Source organism: Daldinia vernicosa (genome assembly GCF_022497035.1).
Source record: "Daldinia vernicosa strain CBS 139.73 unplaced genomic scaffold F5Y00scaffold_18, whole genome shotgun sequence".
In the NCBI taxonomy this organism is placed as follows: Eukaryota; Fungi; Ascomycota; class Sordariomycetes; order Xylariales; family Hypoxylaceae; genus Daldinia; species Daldinia vernicosa.
Genome location: NW_025953934.1, coordinates 526,832 through 544,341, shown reverse-complemented (window position 1 = coordinate 544,341; position 17,510 = coordinate 526,832). Strand labels below are relative to the sequence as shown.

Genomic DNA, 17,510 nt, shown 5'->3' with positions numbered 1-17,510 from the left:
GCTACCTACATATGTGAATAGGTACATATTCCTTACGGTTTATATACACTTTACTACACTGTCATAGCGCTATAAGGCTAGCAGGGATGTCCCGCATTAGGCGGGGCTGGGGCTCTAAAACAGAGTTGGGACAATCTGGCTTCTGCGCCAAAGAGGCGAAGAAGGTTCCAGCGACTACTAAACTCTTTAGGTATCTTTCCAGCAAAAAACAACTAGGGAGGTACTTGTAGACATCTTTTAACTTCTTCTGAGACCCACCCATCTATATACCCCTAGGCGCTAGATCGCCAGTACTTAGGAGTACCTACGCATTCACAGTTTTAACCAATAAGAAAGACCAACTTTCACACGGGCAATAGGTAACTAGATGTAGCCGGATGTAACTAAATGGGGTCATGCAACAGAAAGAGCATCTGCATGACCCACACTTTATTGCAATGTGTTCTCTTGCAAGCTGGCAACATCATCTTGATCATTTTCTTCTACTTGGTACCCATATAAGAATTTCTCAGACACACCGTTGTGCGTCGACAAATTCTTCTCTTATTCTCTTCACACTTCACTAGTTTCTAGTGTCATACCAACTGAGCAGGAGAGGTTAAAAGGCACCTCAGCTTCAGTGTTGAATTTCCTTTTCCCTTTTTCTATATCCTAATTTCTGTTTTGTTGCTATTCTATCCGCGACAAACACCCCCCCACCATGGCTCGCTCTCAGAGCTACTGGACTATTGCCTTTGGCATGATAGCCTGGAGTCTTCTTCTATTTAGCCCTCTGGCATTCGTTGGAACTGCGAGAGCAGACGACGTCGCTGAATATGGCACTGTTATCGGTATTGTAAGTATTTACCCCCACTACTAGTCTTGAGTCTTGCAATTTCATTTCATTTCATTTCACCCTTCCTTACTAACAATCTTTTCCTTGTAGGATTTGGGAACCACATACTCTTGCGTCGGTGTGATGCAACAGGGCAAGGTTGAAATTCTCGTCAACGACCAAGGAAACCGAATTACCCCCTCGTACGTTGCCTTCACCGACGAAGAGCGATTGGTAGGAGATGCTGCCAAACAACAGGCAGCTTCCAACCCTAGGAATACTATCTACGATGTTAAGTAAGTTAAATCCCATTCTAATTCAAAAGACAAGACCATGTCGACTAACTACTACTCTCACTTCAGACGATTTATTGGCCGAAAGTGGAACGAGAAAGAAGTCCAAAATGACATCAAGCACTTCCCTTACAAGGTAGTTGAGCAGGACGGCAAACCCGTTGTCCAAGTCGAGTTCCAGGGTGCCAAGAGGACGTTTACCCCCGAAGAAATATCTGCCGTCATTCTAGGCAAGATGAAGGAGGTTGCCGAGTCCTACTTGGGCAAGAAGGTTACTCACGCCGTCGTTACTGTCCCCGCCTACTTCAACGACAACCAGAGGCAAGCTACCAAGGACGCCGGTATCATCGCTGGTCTTAACGTTCTCCGAATCGTTAACGAACCTACTGCTGCTGCTATCGCCTACGGTCTTGATAAGACTGGTGGTGAGCGTCACATCATCGTCTACGATCTTGGTGGTGGTACTTTCGATGTCTCCCTTCTGTCCATCGAAGATGGCGTTTTCGAGGTCTTGGCCACCGCTGGTGACACCCACTTGGGTGGTGAAGATTTCGACCAAAGGATCATCAACTACTGGGCCAAGAACTACAACAAGAAGAACTCGGTCGACATTACCAAGGACCCCAAGGCCATGGGTAAACTCAAGCGCGAAGCCGAAAAGGCCAAGCGAACTCTGTCTTCCCAAATGTCCACTCGTGTCGAAATCGAAGCCTTTTACGATGGCAAGGATTTCTCCGAGACCCTTACTCGAGCTAAGTTCGAGGAGCTCAACATCGACCTCTTCAAGCGAACTCTTAAGCCTGTTAAGCAGGTCCTGGATGACGCTAAAATTAAGAAGGACGAGATCGATGATATTGTTCTCGTTGGTGGTTCCACTCGTATCCCTAAGGTCCAGGCTCTTCTTGAGGAGTTCTTTAACGGCAGAAAGGCCAGCAAGGGTATCAACCCCGATGAGGCTGTCGCTTTCGGCGCGGCTGTCCAAGCCGGTGTTTTGTCCGGCGATGAGGGTGCTACCAACGTCGTCCTTATGGACGTGAACCCATTGACTCTCGGTATCGAGACCACTGGTGGTGTCATGACTAAGCTTATCCCCCGTAACACCCCTATCCCAACTCGCAAGAGCCAGATCTTTTCGACTGCTGCCGATAACCAGCCCGTCGTCTTGATCCAGGTCTTCGAAGGTGAACGATCCATGACCAAGGACAACAATCTGCTCGGCAAGTTCGAACTTACCAACATTCCCCCGGCTCCCCGCGGTGTTCCTCAGATCGAAGTCTCTTTCGAGCTGGACGCCAACGGTATCCTAAAGGTATCAGCTCATGATAAGGGCACTGGAAACACCGAGTCCGTTACCATCACCAACGATAAGGGTCGACTCAGCCAAGAAGAAATCGAGCGTATGGTCGCTGAGGCTGAGAAATTCGCCGAGGAGGACAAAGCTACCCGTGAGCGTATCGAGGCCAGAAACGGTCTGGAGAACTACGCCTTCAACTTGAAGAACCAGGTCAACGACGAAGATGGCCTTGGTGGTAAGATTGACGAGGAAGACAAGGAGACTGTAAGTTTGGACCCTTTTGGATTCAGATATACCATACCCATTTACTAATTTGCAACTAGATCCTCGATGCCGTTAAGGAGACGACTGACTGGCTCGACGAGAACGCCGCTACGGCGAGCGCCGAGGATTTCGAGGAGCAGAAGGAGAAGCTCTCGAACGTCGCCTACCCGATCACATCTAAACTTTACGGCAACGCGGGAGGTGCCGCGGACGACGATGAGCCGTCGCCACACGACGAATTGTAATGTTATTGATAGATAAATCTGTTTTCCATTAGCATACCCAGGCGTACGAATAAAGAAAGTTAAATGAAATTTTTCTAATGCCATCATTTTATGGAGTGGAGAATTATGAGCACGATGAGGATGAGGCATATGCACGGCTGGTTTTTTGGTGACTTATGTGATTGCGATTTTTGATAGTCTGAATGACAAGTTTTTTGCTTCGACTGAAATCAGATGTGAAAATTCTCCTAGCCATAGGAATAGGAATGTGTGATATATGTATGTTCATATTAAGACGAAGGAAAATGGCAATTACCTTCTAGGTTAGTAAGAGTTCCAGCTTTTTTTTTTTTTTAACATTTTATTATCTTCCCATTAATAGTTCAATTAATAGGCGACTAGAGAAATCGATAGGTACTTAAATATAAAGGACGAGGTGGCTAAACAGAATAGCTAACTACCTAGGTAGCTTTAATGATGGGGCTTTCTCTTTTTAAATAACTACATGTTATATGAAAAGAGATGACAATTACTACATAGTCTATAAGACAAAAAACTGAAGGATCCCTACGAAGAAGAAAGTTTCGATATACTACCAGCCGCATGGTTCTATACGACGCGACTGACTTATGTCTTGATATCATTTGCTATAAGTTTATACTTGCAATCACAAGTCTATACGTTGCTGCAATTCGTAGATCCCGTAAATGGGGTGGTTTCAAGTAGATATAAGCGACGGCATCGTTGCAGTATTCCGGGTGTCCTTACCTTTTGAAGATATATTTACTAACTAGTGGCAATGCAGTTAAATAATCAAAGGCGAGAATAAGCTATTCTATTGTCCGCTACTCGTTATTCAAGACAAAACAACAGTCTAGCTTTCAGTCTAGAAAAGGGGGTATCCAACATATCGCTCAGCTAGCTACCTGTCTTGATCACCCAGCCTTAGCCACGTTGACAGTATTATTCTCAGCTTCCACCGGCAGTGATTCGAGGCTCTCCCCTTTCTTCAAGCCAAGTTGTCTCGTATCCCAGCCCTTGCTCTCGAGGTACTCCCTAAACTTCACGTCCTCTTTGGTAATGGTATCCTGGTCAATGTTAGGGAGTAGGAGTGCAAGCGCAGCTGCAAAGATGCACAAGCTAGAGCTGACGTAGAACTTATACTGTGCCGATTTGGTCGCGTCGCCGTCTGGAGAATTTATATACTTAAACACATATGTACCTACGAAAGCCCCGATCTTTCCGAGAGCAGCAGCGATGCCGTAGTATTGCCCTCTTACACCTGTGGCGCAGGTTTTGGCAGCTAGTAGACCGATATTATTTCCTGGCCCTAGCTCTCCAAGAGACAGGAAGATGCCGTATACTACTGCAAAGGCGCCAACTACAGAAGGGTGGGATAGCCTGCTGTAGCAACCAGCCATGATAAAACCCACAACCGCCTGTAGGACCTGACCCAAAATAAGGGTATAGCGAGGGCCTAGACGGTCACTAATTGGGGCTCCGAGCATAGTTCCCGGAATGTAGAACAAATTAATAACCGTGTTCCATCCGAAAATGGTAGTTAGGACACCAGTATCTCCATAGATATTGGAGAGAATAGCGCTCGAATAAATTGAGAACGAGTAGGCAGAGAACTAATGAGGTTAGGAGGAAATATATTAGCTTAAGAGGGCAGGGGTAAGAAACCTACATCGTATATGAACCAGATTAAACTGACGATGAGCAACCGAAACCCGTAATATCTAATTACTAGAAGGTACGGAGTTTTGACACTAAATCATGCATAGTTAGCAACCTTCTGTTTACATACTATGCCAGTCGCTTCGTGTTGTGAGTTCTAGTCCATATGCTAGTTGCGTAGGGCAACTAGAATAGACCCTCTGGGTTGAAAGAAATAAAGGCAGACTTACTGTTTCATTGAATTCCTTGAGAATTCTTCGGGTTCCTTAAGCCTAAGACGTAAGACGAAGAGAACCATTGGGAAAGCTACGCCGATTCCCAAGCTCGTTCGCCATATTGTGCTGTAGTAAATGTTATGGGCTGCAGCGGCAACGACGTATGGCACAAATGCTCCGAAGACGAAGCCCCAGTCTATCATCGAGTTTGTGAATAAGATAAACCAGGTATTCCGAGTGCCGCCCTTCAGCTCGCCGCTGGATTCGGCGCAACTTACGCTACCGGCTGGATACTCGCCTACGTTTATGTTTTAGTCTAGCACTGGTTACTTGATTTTTTTGGCCGTATTCTTACCTCCAATACCAATACCAACAAAGAACCGCCATGCCGTCAAAATATTGAACATACCTACGGCATCGCCACGGTAGTAAGAACCAGCAGCGAGAGCCGTAAATATAATCAGGATGATGGTCGATATAAGGAGAGAGTCTTTGCGCGACCACTTGTCGGACAGGTACCCGAAGAAAAGTTGACCGACCACCTAGAGATATAAGCTTAAATCTAGACCAAACATCTTGGTGGCACTCTTACCGTTCCCGCGAACGCGATAGCCGGTACGACGCTAGCAGCATTAGAGCTACTGTAGACGTCTCCATATTCATATCCTAGCACCGTGTTTACGGAGCCGATGACCTACGTGACGCAAAAGTAAGTCGACAGCTCATACTTAGAGATCAAAGAGTGAGGAAGACTGGGGGATGTAGTGATGTATACATTATTGACGTAGCCGTCGGAAAAGAGACCAGCGCCGCAAGCGAGGACTGGCCAGATGACTTGCCAGAAGGGTTTTTGGTCAATAGGAGGTGTTGCATCGGTGGGAACCTCCGAGGATGTTGCTTGTTCCTCTTCTTTCTCCTTGCGCCAAAACATTCTCTATAGTAACAAAGATCGAAACAGTGACAGTAAGAGTAGCTAATAGCAATACGAGGGTAGGGAGGTAATGATCACGGGCGGTAGTATTAACGGATTAAAAGGATACTATCTTAGGATCTAGCGAAGAGGAATGACTACCACTTGAAGCTGTCGCCAGATACATGAATCTTATCTTAGAGCTCGACGAGCACAAGACGAGAAAGCGGAAGAGCAAATAAATAAGAGATTATGTTAAGAGATTATGTATGATAAGAAAAAATAAAAATACGTACTTATCTACCCTATACCCAACATAGCACCTGCAAGAAAACAAGAGCTCTTGCCGGGTTACGCATCCTTGGCCAGATTAGGACAAGATAACGGTGCCTCCCCCATTCGGCCTTCCCTATCCGTATAAGCCAAAGCCACGCCTGCAGTTTTTTATGAGTTCTCGAATTTAAACAAGCTATGTATCAATCGATAAAATATTCGCCTACGTAGTGTATACGAGCTGGGTGTAAGTCGTCACCGGCCAATTAGATACCAAGAATCTACCCCGTGCCAAGTCCCCCTAGAGAGCTTGTCTTTTCCGGCCTAACAGCGAGACCGAATTCTTTTTAAGCTTCAGTCTTTATTTTTGGCTCGGCCAAGGTTATCCGATGCCTTGGCTGCATTCTTTAGTCGCGTATCCAATAAATTTTTATTCTTATGTTTTATTTTACTTTATTTTATATTTATTTTTTCAGCTTTGCTCCCTCTCAAGACCTCGGTGTGGTAGGACCAGAAGAAGCAAACTTACGAATAGTGTTTGATATGGTTATCTATTTACTGCTCCATGAAGTCATCAAGCTTGATAACTTTCAGCCCTTAGAAAGAGGGACGAATACCCTATGCATTAATATATGAACCTCGCATGTTGTAGCAATACAATCCTACAGAAAATGTCCAGATGATATATCGGTCACGCCGAACTTTCAAGACATACAGCAGCACTACTACCTATATACTGTGCTATGATAGGAGGATTTACTCACCGTTAGCCCAGCAGCTCCCCAGCTCCCGTACCAGATACGTATATACATAAGATAAGCACCCGCATCAGCCATGACAGGATGAAAAAAAGGTTCGAGCCGAGTTACGTACATGCAGTATGTAAATCCAGACGCATTGGTTGTACCAAAACCGTTCATTCGGGACTTGATGTCGCAAGCTGCATGTGGTAGAGATTAATGCTCGAGTTTCCAACCTGGACGATTGAAGATGAACCTTTATATAAATATCTGGGTCTTCAATTATTAACATAGCATCAACCATGATTATATAAGTCATCATAAATTGTTCCTTAGCAATAGCCCTAGTTTAGTAGCCCCCTTCCCTACAAACCAACCTCGTCTATGAGTGACAGTTAACTATTTCATAGCAAACATACAAGTCTATACGAGACAAGACTAATAACTAACCCTACTATAGCAGCAACTTCCAACCACGCATAATAAACGCCAATTTCAACACATCGAACCTCACGTTAGTTAATCTTCCTATAAATAAACTAGAGAAATACTCGTTCCTATCCAACTCGAATCAAAAATTCCACCAGTTAACTCCCTACGTCATAAACTCCTTTCTTCCTAGCTCGATCTCTATCGTCTAGAACCGGGTTTGAAAAACTGCTAATTTTGTACACTGCGACTTCATCCTCGCGCATCGAGCAGAACGCTCCAAGGTCATCACATATTGCTCAGATTCCTCGCATCGAAATGTCCTTCTCCTCGCCGAGACACCGGCTCTTACTTCTTGTTTCCCATTGATCGTAGACTCCTTTCCTTACACGGTTCCGCCCAGAACACCAGCTTTAACCTTAACCAACCCCCCTTACGCCGTCTTCTTCCACTGCGTGTAAACGCCGATCAAACTGCTCACCGTACCCGCCAGACCAACAATCCCATCATCGAATTTGACCCAGCCCAGCGCCGACGTCGGCGCCGTAAGATCGCACAGGTCCGAGATGAGCTGGAGCCGGCTAGCATTGCGTTCCCTATTCTCATTCGTTAGTCCCGATTCACCCATTCGCTCTCCGTAAACAGGTTGAAGCAGGAAAAAAAAAAAAAAAAAAAAAAAAAAAAAAAAAAACCACTTACATAGCAATCCTCTTACTCTCCACCACTCCCTCACCCTCCTTCTTATCAACCTTGGCCTCGCGCTCCCGCAGCTTGTACAGGGTATACGTCTGCGCAACGATACTGCACAAGATACCCATCGCCCAGAACCGATACGCCTCCTTCTGCGCCCTCTTGGCGCCCTCCCACCTGCGCACGCCCAGCGCGTCCAAGATGGTCGCCGCGTCGAACGTCAGGTACCCCGCGTAGCCCAGCTGCCGGCCCACCGCCGCGTACCGCAGCACCGGGTCGTCTCCTCCGGCCTTGGCTGCTCCCCCGGCCCTGATGGCGTCGGCCGCCTGGGCCGCGGCCCGGAAGTGTTCGACGTTCTTGCCGAGGCGCAGGAGCTTGCGCGCCAGGCCCAGCTGCTTCTTGAGCGCCTCGTACGGCGCGATCTCCCCCCGCGTGCCGTTCGTGCGGTATAGGTACCACGCGTAGAAGCGCGCGAAGTACTGTACTGTGCGCAGGAGCTTGTCGCGGCCGTTGGTTGTCGCGACGAATTTCAGGTAGTGCGACACCGTAGGGTGGTAGATTACTGCGTCGGCAACCATTGTGGTTTTTGTGTGTGTGTATGTATGTATGTATGTGTGCTATTAACGCTGTTGTATAGGTAAGTATCGAGGGAGAAAGGCGAGAAGGGAGCGAGGATTGGTGATGGGTCGAACAATCAATCAATCAATCAATCAATTGCAGTTTTGCGAGAATCGCTCGATGTGCGCTATATTTCGGGCTCGGCCGGTGCGGTTACAGTTGAAGTTCCCTTGTCTGTCTGTGTAGCCGGTGGTATGGATAATAAGTAACGGAATAAAGCTGGGACATGAGGATACTTCGTACCTACCTAGGCAATGGCAGTGGATCGAAGAAGCACATGCCGAGGTCCGCTGAATCATACTCCAGCTGCGCCGGCAATTTCGCCCTACGTTTTGCCGGACGTATAGGTAGTAGTAATGTAAATACCCAGATAAGTTACCCCAGAGTTTAGTGTCCTTTCCGTATTTAGACGATGTTTGCGATTGGAATCTCTCATTGGTTACGGTTGCATCTAAAACGGAGTAACTTCAATTACAGTAAAGTCGACTTTGTAACTGTACATATGTACGTCAACTACCAACGGAAGCTTATGTCTAAAACGGTTTGAATGACAACTTCATCTCAACTACCGTTTCATTCAGCATCGCCTATCGATAGTAGTTGGGTGTCTACTCCTTCTCCAAGACATTGGGTATGAACTAGGTTAGGTATGTTCTCAAATTACGAACTACTATTAAAGTATTTTCTTTAAACATCAATCTACACAATCTTATTTTCAACCATATTCGTCTAATAATTCTATTTATTTTTATTTAAGAGTAATCTCGTGACGATGTATCCGGTCAAGTCACCCTTGGTCTATATCGAAAAATACGCAACCCCTGAAATCGATCTCACCCTTTTAGTATATGAACTAGTATGGAAACTAGGACCTTATAACACCCTATACCTGTACCTATACATAGGCAGTCGTATAGTAACTTAGCATCTCCGCATCATCGTGATAAAGACTGACCACAATGCAAATCACAGACGGGAAGTTTGGTGCAGGCCCGTATGGCATTTACGACCCTCAGTGAGGTAGGCTTGTGAGAAGGTTTTCTTACTTTCCCGACCTAGAAACTCCTCTCTATGAGATACTACGGCGTCCGTGAGAACCTCCAACCATTACCATAAGCGCCTAGTCGCAATAGGCAGACGGTAGAAAGAAAAAAAAGTAAACCACCTAGTAAGTGCAGCCTACCTTTACTCGGAGCCATAGTCGGTGGCTTTGTGCATTCCATATTAAACGAGAGACGATTAAAACTGAGCGTCGAGGCTCAGGTCCAAAGAATTCCCCCAAACAGGAAATGCGTCCACTGAATCGTCATAGTCGCGAAAGATTCGTCTAATGGTGAAATACGGCCTGTCGCGCTCGTCCTCAGTGTCCTAGCAGACTGTCTCCGTAGCGATAACCCTACGCAGCCGGTGCGGTCCTCGACGATCGGAATATGTAACGTCGATCTTGTCGAACCTCGGGAATGCTCAGTCATACTGAAACAAGACGCTGATAGATTCACCGTGGTGGATGCGGCGGATGGCCTCGGCAAATATAGGCGCCACGTCTAGTACTTCGAGCTTAGGACATAGCCTCTTGTGCTCGTCCTGAGGAACCGAGTTGGTTACAATCACCTTATCAATGGCTGAAGCATTGATGCGCGCGATGGCATCACCACTGAACACGCCATGCGTGAGAAGCGCATAGACAGCCGTGGCTCCCTCCTTGCGCACGAGCTTTGCAGCACGTGTGATGGTGTTGGCGGTATCGGCCAAATCATCAATGAGTATACAAACTCGGTTGGCAACATTACCCACGAGCATCATCGTCGCGTTTTGTCGATCTGTGATCCGCGTTGGACGTCGTTCCTAGTCACCGAGTGAGTTTGAAGACGTATACCAAACACATTCACCTTACCTTATGGATGAGGGCAAAGTCCATGCCTAAGCTATCAGCGATGGCAGTAGCTCTTTTCGCGCCACCGGCATCCGGACTCACGATCACGGCTTCCTTATAGTCGGGAATATTCTGCTGGATGTATCGCTTCAGCAGGGGTCGGCCGTACAAATTGTCCATGGGAATGTCGAAAAAGCCCTGGTATTGAGGATCATGAAGATCCAGAGCGACAACGCTACAGCATAAGTCAGCTGACATCCAAGCAATAAAACTATCTAGTGGAAATAAGGTTACGAGGGTTTCAAGATAGAAGACCTCAAGTAACAATAGCATATCCACCTGCGAGTTAAGGAAACACATACTGGTCCGCACCGGCACAGGTCAATAGATCTGCCACCAGAGTTCCAGCCTGCGCAACCCATCTCTTATACCCCGGCTTGGCCTGGAAAGTAGAGATAAGTCCGGGGTTCTCATAGTCGTGGGTAGTGTAGCTTCCTGTACGCGAATGCGTGAGGTAGTTCTGGGCCGAAGGGATATCTCCATTTGTGCTCCCGTTACCGTTAAAATAGTTCTCACTATTAGTACGAGCTAGACCATTCGTGATGCCGTTAGAAAGGGAGACTTTGCTCATAACCCTAGCAAGATCGGTCTCCTTGCCAAAACTGGCGCTCTTAATGATTCCAGGTGCAGGGGTGGCTGGAACGCTCTCGAACGTATACTTGTCCTTGGGGACTTCAGTTGGAGGTTTCGATAGAGGTGCCCCAATCTTATTATAAGGTAGATCGGGTTGTCGAGAGTAGGGAAATAACGGAAGCACGGCTGTGACGCGCTTTGCCGAGCCCGTTTTGCAGGCAGATATCACTATTTTGCTCTAGTTAGTTTCGACAATATGAGGACTCGGGTTGGGCTATGGTGCGTACTGATGCAGAGCTCTATTAGGTGGTCATTCACGCAACCGCCTCCAGACTGGATGATGAAAACATCCTTGCCTCTCACAGAGTCCTGGATTTCGCAGCGAGTTTCGCCAACTGAAAATTTGCTCAATATACGATTCCCAGGGGGAATTCCCAGCATATTGCACACGGACTCCGAGAGGGCTGGGTGAGAGTTCCCGGAGAGAATAACGATGTTTCTAACCATCTTGGTGATCTAGTACGGGAAGAAAAGGCGGTGTCGAGGGAAAAAAAGTTGACGTTTGATAAAAATATATGACTGGCTTATAGAGGAGGGTTCAATGGTTATAAGTCGCGTCGTATGCAGTGTCTGTCGTGCTCGAGGATGGATTCAAGGTTTACTGCTGCAGAGCGATCCTATTTTTGGTCCGATTGCGGTGGTAGTCCTATGTATATCCTATGTATAGAGACGGCACTGTGGTTGAACTTCAGACCTTGACAAGAGATGGGATGAAGAAGTTATAAGAGGTCACAAGACCGAAGAAGGAAGCGAGACAAGTCCAGGTCTCAAGCTGAAGCAACGGTGAACAAGTTCGTAAAGGGGATCCTGAAACTCTAGAGAAGATCCATGGCGAAGATTGTAATAACGAGGTTTGGATGGAATTGTGCGCAATCGTACTTGTTGAAAGTCTGGTTACGGCTGCATAACAGGAGAAGAAAGATTGGATGGAGGGATGAATTTCCTTGAATCCAATTGACCGCGGGGCTCACCACCTGCAACGAAAAAAAAAATAGTAAAAAAAAAAATTCTGCCGGGTTACGCAAACGGAGCGCAGTGATGTTAGTGGGCAATTGTGGGCACTATTTCGGTGGCAATCACTGCGAGCTAGCGTCAGTATTACCCTTTTACGGCCTGCTGCAACCTGCTGCACTGTCCTGCTACGTGCTGCAACTCCACTTATAACCACTAAGGTTCAGGCTTATCAGCCGCTGTCCCAGAAAACCCCCCCGTCATGTTTCATAGGTCTAGAATGGGGCGTTACCGCTAATGTTCTTTATTTAGGGAGTAGCCGTTATTGGCCGAACACCTCCTAGATTTGCCGACTTCATGCCACAATGTACCAAAAATGTACCAAACTTGCTTCCGTTCTAACCTTGCCAACTAGCCCGTCGTCATTGAAACTAATATCGCAAAATGCAAGTGTTAAGGTAGGTTAGGTACCTGACATTTATAAGTCAAGGTGCGGGTACATTCGTCTCAAATCCATCAAGGTTTACATTAACGAGAATCCAATGAGACATTCCCTATTTGTAACTAACTTTTAAACTTTTAAATGCCTCTTATTATCACACTACCTACTACATAGACTATGTACCTAGGCAATTATTCATCTGATCTCACCGCCAAGAAGTCGAGGCCATCAGATCTGATTTAAGTCAGATGGCCAGATTTGAAGCCACAGCATCAATCACGCATGAGGCTGAGGCACGTACCTTTTTGTTTACATTCATTCATTCAGTCAATCAATCTATCAGTCTTTATGATTTATGCCAGATAGAAATTTATAACATCTAGTTTTGAGTTGATTGGATAATTAATCAAGTTGTACTCTCTTGTAATAACCACTTAATTACACAAATCTGCTTTTACCTTTTATTAGTCTTTGCCATGCCTGAGATTGCCGAAGGTAAGACTGGAAGCTTATACGGAATAAGCGTTACATTGTATACCTAACCCGGACGCGTATATTATATTAACTGTGTAAAGTCGCTCGCGTCGTCCATTTCCTCCGTTTGCATTTAACTGGCAAGACCATCAGCAAGGTGATAGCTCCAGACGATAGCAATGTATTTGGGAAAGTTGGGACGAGCGGCCCGGCGTTTGAAAGGGCTCTCACGGGGAAGAAGGTGGTAGAAGTCGGCAGTCAGGGGAAATATTTCTGGATGGTACTGTCTAAACCGCCACATCCGGTCATGCATCTAGGTAAGTCGAAACAACCACTTAATAGCTCATCTATTATTATTAATGTTCAGGGATTTAATAGGAATGTCCGGCTGGGTTCAGATTAAGGGCATACAAACGGGATATACACGGTACATCGAGAGGACCAAAAACGACAAAGAGCAATGGCCCCCTAAGTACTGGAAGTTCCAGCTTGAGACGGACAGCAATCCCAAAGTAGAAGTTGCCTTCACCGACTTCCGCCGTTTCGGCCGCATCCGTCTCGTACATTGTCCCGGAGACGAAATCAGAAAGCATTCGCCTCTGGTTGAGAACGGGCCAGATCCGGTCCTCGACAAAGACGTGTTTACCGAGGACTTCTTGCGGCAGAAGATGAAGCGCAGACACGTCCCTATCAAAGCCTTGCTGCTAGACCAAGCCACGGTCAGCGGGATTGGTAACTGGGTCGGTGATGAAATCATGTACCAAGCGAAGCTCCACCCGGAGCAGTACTGCGACGACTTCGACGACGCGGACGTAAGCACATTATACAAGGCCATCAAGTACGTGTGCGAGACCGCGGTGGAGAAACTAGGCGACTCGGACGAGTTCCCGGAAGATTGGCTGTTTAAGCACCGCTGGGGCAAGGGGAAGAAAGACTCGGCGACTACGCTGCCGAACGGCGACGCGATTACGCATATCACGGTCGGCGGACGGACAACGTGCGTGGTTCCCAGCGTGCAGAAGAAGAGGGCGCGCGCTACTACTACTATCTACGACGTCAAGGAAGAATCCGTAGAGGTGGAAGTGGATGATGATGGGACAGAAAGCCGTTTCTTCAAGGATAAGGGTAAGGGTAAAGCCAAGAAGCAAGTGAAGAGAGGTAAATTAGAGGTAGAGATAAAGGAAGAGGATCGCCCAAGCAAGAAGGTTAGGACTACGAAGGCGAAGTTGGTTACGCGGGTTAAGAAAGAGGAAAAGGAAGAGGGAGACGAAGAAGAAAAGGAGGACGAAGAAAAACCAGCCCCGAAGGCGTCCCGGAAGTCGAGTAAGCACAAGAGGGAAGAAACAAAACCAGTCAAATCCGAGCCCGAGCTTGGGAGAAGGCGATCAAGTAGACTCAGCCGTGTAGCAGCTTAGCCACAAAGCCAGGAGGCAAGTGTTATTTTTATCGTGTAGTTATAATACATAACCGGTACGATTATACGGGATAGACACTTGTAGCCCCTCTACAGGTAGAAGATATATGATCGTGAGCATCAATACACGAAACATATTCTGAAGATATAATAATTAAATATAGTTAACTTAGGTGGGTATTAACAGTAACATAGGTAGTATAAACCCACAGCCAAGTACAACAATAAGTACTTAATTTTATTATTAATAATCATCATGCATCATGAGTATATGTACCCTTGCCTTGCAACGCAACACAACGCCTCGCAATAGATAGATACGCTAGACGCACCCCGGGTATCTGTATCAACAACACTGCTCCCCTATTCTTCCACAGCTACATTTAGCAAAGCACATACTACTACTACTACTACTACTATTCCCTAGTAGTTAGTTCTAACTCACAGCTCGCTGCTATTTCCCCCCCTCTCACAGCCCCCTTCTCGCGACGTCTTGTCGCGTCTATACGGCACGACATGAACCCTACTCGATACTCATGCGCATGAGCCCGTCATTCGTATCCACCATCCCTTGGAACCCCACTCGGCCTTTGCCATTAACCATCCTTCCCCCCACGTTTCCATTTCCGTTGCCGTTCCCGCCGATACTCCCATTTTCGCTCGGCGTTCCCGTCCCCGACGTCTTATCCCTCTCCCTCTCGGCGCCGTGATTACTTCCGGGTCTAGACCCGGGCCCCCACGGTCCTCCGTCCCTCTGTAGCGGGCTCTGCGTCACTGGCGACCCGTGGACACTGTTCATGCCCGGGCTGACTGCTCTTCGCTTGAGTCCATGCGTGTCAAAGTAGTCGTCGTCGCGCCTCCTCTTGTTGTTGATGCGTCGCGTGATCTCCGCTGCACTTGGTGGTATACCGCCTCCTTGCAGCATAGACGGCGGGAGGGACGACTGCTGCGGGGTAACCGATCTTTGGCCCTCACTTCCGGATGCCGGCCCGGCATTTTGGCCTGAGCCGAACAGGCCTGGACCCGCCGATAGGGACGGCGAGTCCATATTTACGTCCTCACTCATCCCAGATGACGACCCCCTAGGCAAGAGGGATGAAGGTGGTGGCGTAACTCGCGTACCTGCGACGCTGCTTGTCTCGGAGAAGGTTTCCCAGAAGTTTTTGCCCTTCGAGTTTTTCAAGGCCTGTTGCTTGAAGCTGCTCGATAAGCCGGAGTCGGTCATCATATAGTCTTCCGGTATGTCGTCGAGAGAATCTTGTGCAGTCCCTAGGTTTGGAGAGGATTGCGTGGTAGACATGTTGGGAATGTCAAAAGCCGGCAATTGACTAGGGGGTACACGAGGCTCGAGATCCATGTCGCTTTCGCGAACTTGACGAATAACTTCTGCCTCTCGGCGAGTCTCCGAGTCTACCGGGGCGCTCTCCTCCATAAGGGCGGCGCGAATACGCGCGAATCCCTTCGTTTTTGGCTGAGGGTATGCTTAGCAGGCATAATTTTAGTACGAGATAGATAGCAAGACTCACTAGTAGACTGCCCCGCCGCGTGACGGGTCGCTTAACGACGCCTCTCGTACCATCTCTAGATAGGGTATCGCTTGTATCTATAGACTTGTCATCGCTCTCGCTGCCCGAGATATGTAGCTGGTTGGCAGCCCAGCTGATGCTTTCTCTTCGGTTGTGAGGCATAGAAGCGTCCCTAAGATCCTTGACGACGTTGTTAGGCGGCGACTTAGAGAAGGTGGGTGGAGCAGAAGGGCCGAAGCCTGATCCAGCTAGACCGCGCAGTCTTTTTTTGGTATGCCTGCGCGGCCGCGTTCTGAAGCTCTGAAGACTATTCGCGGCTGGCGATGCTCCCGGCATCCACGGAACGACGTTATTACCGAAGCCAAATGGTGTGTTTCTAAGCTGCTGGCTCCCCTTAGAGACCTGCGGTGTGCTGAAAATAGCATCCTCCATTTCTTCATCCATAAGGTCGTCATCACCAGAACTAGAGGATGAATCGGACGCCAGAGGGTTCGTACTGCCGACGGAGCTAGAAATGTTCATGCGCTCTTGGTTACCCATCATGGACCATAAGGAAGTGGAGGGTTGTTCTTGACCATAATCGCCATTTCCGCGACCAGGAATATTCATGGCGCGTCCACCAATAGTGGGCGATGAATCAGGAGAGGATTGTTCGGCAAGGGTGGAATGATGTAAGCTGGTGGCGGCTCTGGAAAAATCAAGGCCACGAGAGCGACGAGGTAGAATGTTGGTTGGCGAAGCGTAGATCTGCGAATGGTCGAGTTTAGGGGAAAGAGGGGCAAGTTTGACGTGGTTGGGTGTTTGAGCGGGCGAAACAGAATCGCACTGTGGCATTTGTATCGACAATCCGCGCATAGGAAATTCTGGTCGTCTAGGTGTAACTGGAGTAGTAGTAGCCATAGTAGTAATAACAGTTGATGCCGATGTTTCTTGGTTTCTATCCTTAACTAGAGAACTGTCCGTATCGTCTTTTGATGTGCGCCTTGATGCTTCGAGTATATGTGGAGATGGTGACAATTGTGTGCCTCCACCATCAGACAAACTCCGTGTCCTTGGTTTCGAGAACGGCGACCTTTCAATATTTCCAAATCCATGATTCCCCTGGGCGCCGCAAGTATCACTCTTCATATCTTCATCCATCACTGCTGTCTCTTCATATCTATATGTAGCCATTCGAACCTCATTAATCGATATAAGTTGGTGCCCTCGGATGTATCTTTAGGTATACGGAATACGACAGTTAGCGCTTACAAGAGTCCAGTCGCTAGTTTCGGGTGTCAAAGGGTCGTAACTCTCGCGCAGAGTATCGAACTGAGCTGTCTTTTGCGTCGTAGTGATGCCGACATGGGATAGTAGAGCATCGCTTATTCGTGATGTGTATGATAGAAAAATATGGGGGGGAATTTAAGAATGAGAGTGGAAATTGTGACGTCGCGTCATGTCACGGTTGACGCGGGCAGCGATCTTAAAGCTTATCGATAATAGAGTTGCACGAATCATTGCGACTGCCGAAGTCTATTTAGCCGCCAATCAGCAGTTCCAATGCGAATATTTACATTAGGTATGTAGTACATACTGTATGAAAGTATATTCTATAAATAGATGCTTGCATTACTGACTTCGCTGCTTCGATAGGTATATGTATCTTTGATCTTAAGTAGGTACGTATAAAAGCCTTAGTTAAAGAGACTAA

The 17,510-nt window shown here is 47.4% G+C and overlaps 6 protein-coding genes across 6 annotated transcripts; 2 read left to right on the top strand and 4 right to left on the bottom strand.

The window, feature by feature from the left end:
• The first annotated feature begins 601 nt into the window (after positions 1–601).
• On the top strand, positions 602–3,130 carry F5Y00DRAFT_52326 (78 KDA glucose-regulated protein-like protein precursor). Its single transcript, XM_048013764.1, has 4 exons — positions 602–835; positions 926–1,110; positions 1,177–2,665; positions 2,725–3,130. The coding sequence occupies exons 1-4, from the start codon at positions 701–703 to the stop codon at positions 2,908–2,910; spliced, it is 1,995 nt and encodes a 664-aa protein (XP_047865773.1). The 5' UTR covers positions 602–700; the 3' UTR covers positions 2,911–3,130.
• Positions 3,131–3,645: 515 nt separating this feature from the next.
• On the bottom strand, positions 3,646–5,941 carry F5Y00DRAFT_234977 (MFS general substrate transporter). The gene is made up of 6 exons (XM_048007500.1): positions 5,560–5,941; positions 5,377–5,478; positions 5,140–5,326; positions 4,800–5,082; positions 4,580–4,661; positions 3,646–4,523 (listed from the first exon to the last, which is right to left on the bottom strand). The coding sequence occupies exons 1-6, from the start codon at positions 5,713–5,715 to the stop codon at positions 3,825–3,827; spliced, it is 1,509 nt and encodes a 502-aa protein (XP_047865772.1). The 5' UTR covers positions 5,716–5,941; the 3' UTR covers positions 3,646–3,824.
• A 1,310-nt stretch (positions 5,942–7,251) lies between these two features.
• On the bottom strand, positions 7,252–8,719 carry F5Y00DRAFT_52306 (peroxisomal biogenesis factor 11). Its single transcript, XM_048013763.1, has 2 exons — positions 7,836–8,719; positions 7,252–7,732 (listed from the first exon to the last, which is right to left on the bottom strand). Exons 1-2 carry the CDS (start codon positions 8,402–8,404, stop codon positions 7,570–7,572), a joined length of 732 nt encoding a protein of 243 aa, XP_047865771.1. The 5' UTR covers positions 8,405–8,719; the 3' UTR covers positions 7,252–7,569.
• A 449-nt stretch (positions 8,720–9,168) lies between these two features.
• Positions 9,169–12,081, bottom strand: F5Y00DRAFT_234971 (phosphoribosyl pyrophosphokinase). The gene is made up of 4 exons (XM_048007499.1): positions 11,238–12,081; positions 10,680–11,178; positions 10,339–10,552; positions 9,169–10,289 (listed from the first exon to the last, which is right to left on the bottom strand). The coding sequence occupies exons 1-4, from the start codon at positions 11,455–11,457 to the stop codon at positions 9,909–9,911; spliced, it is 1,314 nt and encodes a 437-aa protein (XP_047865770.1). The 5' UTR covers positions 11,458–12,081; the 3' UTR covers positions 9,169–9,908.
• Positions 12,082–12,504: 423 nt separating this feature from the next.
• F5Y00DRAFT_234969 (Formamidopyrimidine-DNA glycosylase N-terminal domain-containing protein) lies at positions 12,505–14,484 on the top strand. The gene is made up of 3 exons (XM_048007498.1): positions 12,505–12,898; positions 12,979–13,194; positions 13,256–14,484. The coding sequence occupies exons 1-3, from the start codon at positions 12,880–12,882 to the stop codon at positions 14,290–14,292; spliced, it is 1,272 nt and encodes a 423-aa protein (XP_047865769.1). The 5' UTR covers positions 12,505–12,879; the 3' UTR covers positions 14,293–14,484.
• A 29-nt stretch (positions 14,485–14,513) lies between these two features.
• F5Y00DRAFT_234967 (uncharacterized protein) lies at positions 14,514–17,378 on the bottom strand. Its single transcript, XM_048007497.1, has 2 exons — positions 15,818–17,378; positions 14,514–15,762 (listed from the first exon to the last, which is right to left on the bottom strand). Exons 1-2 carry the CDS (start codon positions 16,988–16,990, stop codon positions 14,815–14,817), a joined length of 2,121 nt encoding a protein of 706 aa, XP_047865768.1. The 5' UTR covers positions 16,991–17,378; the 3' UTR covers positions 14,514–14,814.
• Between the last annotated feature and the right edge of the window lie 132 nt (positions 17,379–17,510).

Bases quoted from the DNA above. Each gene is read 5' to 3' on its own strand.
- F5Y00DRAFT_52326 (XM_048013764.1), top strand. From the start codon at position 701: ATGGCTCGCTCTCAGAGCTACTGGACTATTGCCTTTGGCATGATAGCC. The intron at 1,111-1,176 runs GTAAGTTAAATC...CTCTCACTTCAG, and splicing joins AATACTATCTACGATGTTAA to ACGATTTATTGGCCGAAAGT. The intron at 2,666-2,724 runs GTAAGTTTGGAC...ATTTGCAACTAG, and splicing joins ACGAGGAAGACAAGGAGACT to ATCCTCGATGCCGTTAAGGA.
- F5Y00DRAFT_234967 (XM_048007497.1), bottom strand. From the start codon at position 16,990: ATGGCTACATATAGATATGAAGAGACAGCAGTGATGGATGAAGATATG. The intron at 15,763-15,817 runs GTGAGTCTTGCT...GCATACCCTCAG, and splicing joins CGCGGCGGGGCAGTCTACTA to CCAAAAACGAAGGGATTCGC.
- F5Y00DRAFT_234977 (XM_048007500.1), bottom strand. From the start codon at position 5,715: ATGTTTTGGCGCAAGGAGAAAGAAGAGGAACAAGCAACATCCTCGGAG. The intron at 4,662-4,799 runs GTAAGTCTGCCT...TGCATGATTTAG, and splicing joins TCAAGGAATTCAATGAAACA to TGTCAAAACTCCGTACCTTC. The intron at 4,524-4,579 runs GTAGGTTTCTTA...TAACCTCATTAG, and splicing joins TAATCTGGTTCATATACGAT to TTCTCTGCCTACTCGTTCTC.
- F5Y00DRAFT_234969 (XM_048007498.1), top strand. The intron at 13,195-13,255 runs GTAAGTCGAAAC...GGGATTTAATAG, and splicing joins ACATCCGGTCATGCATCTAG to GAATGTCCGGCTGGGTTCAG.
- F5Y00DRAFT_234971 (XM_048007499.1), bottom strand. From the start codon at position 11,457: ATGGTTAGAAACATCGTTATTCTCTCCGGGAACTCTCACCCAGCCCTC. The intron at 11,179-11,237 runs GTACGCACCATA...AGAGCAAAATAG, and splicing joins CCTAATAGAGCTCTGCATCA to TGATATCTGCCTGCAAAACG. The intron at 10,290-10,338 runs GTAAGGTGAATG...CTCGGTGACTAG, and splicing joins ACTTTGCCCTCATCCATAAG to GAACGACGTCCAACGCGGAT.
- F5Y00DRAFT_52306 (XM_048013763.1), bottom strand. From the start codon at position 8,404: ATGGTTGCCGACGCAGTAATCTACCACCCTACGGTGTCGCACTACCTG. The intron at 7,733-7,835 runs GTAAGTGGTTTT...GAATGAGAATAG, and splicing joins GAGAGTAAGAGGATTGCTAT to GGAACGCAATGCTAGCCGGC.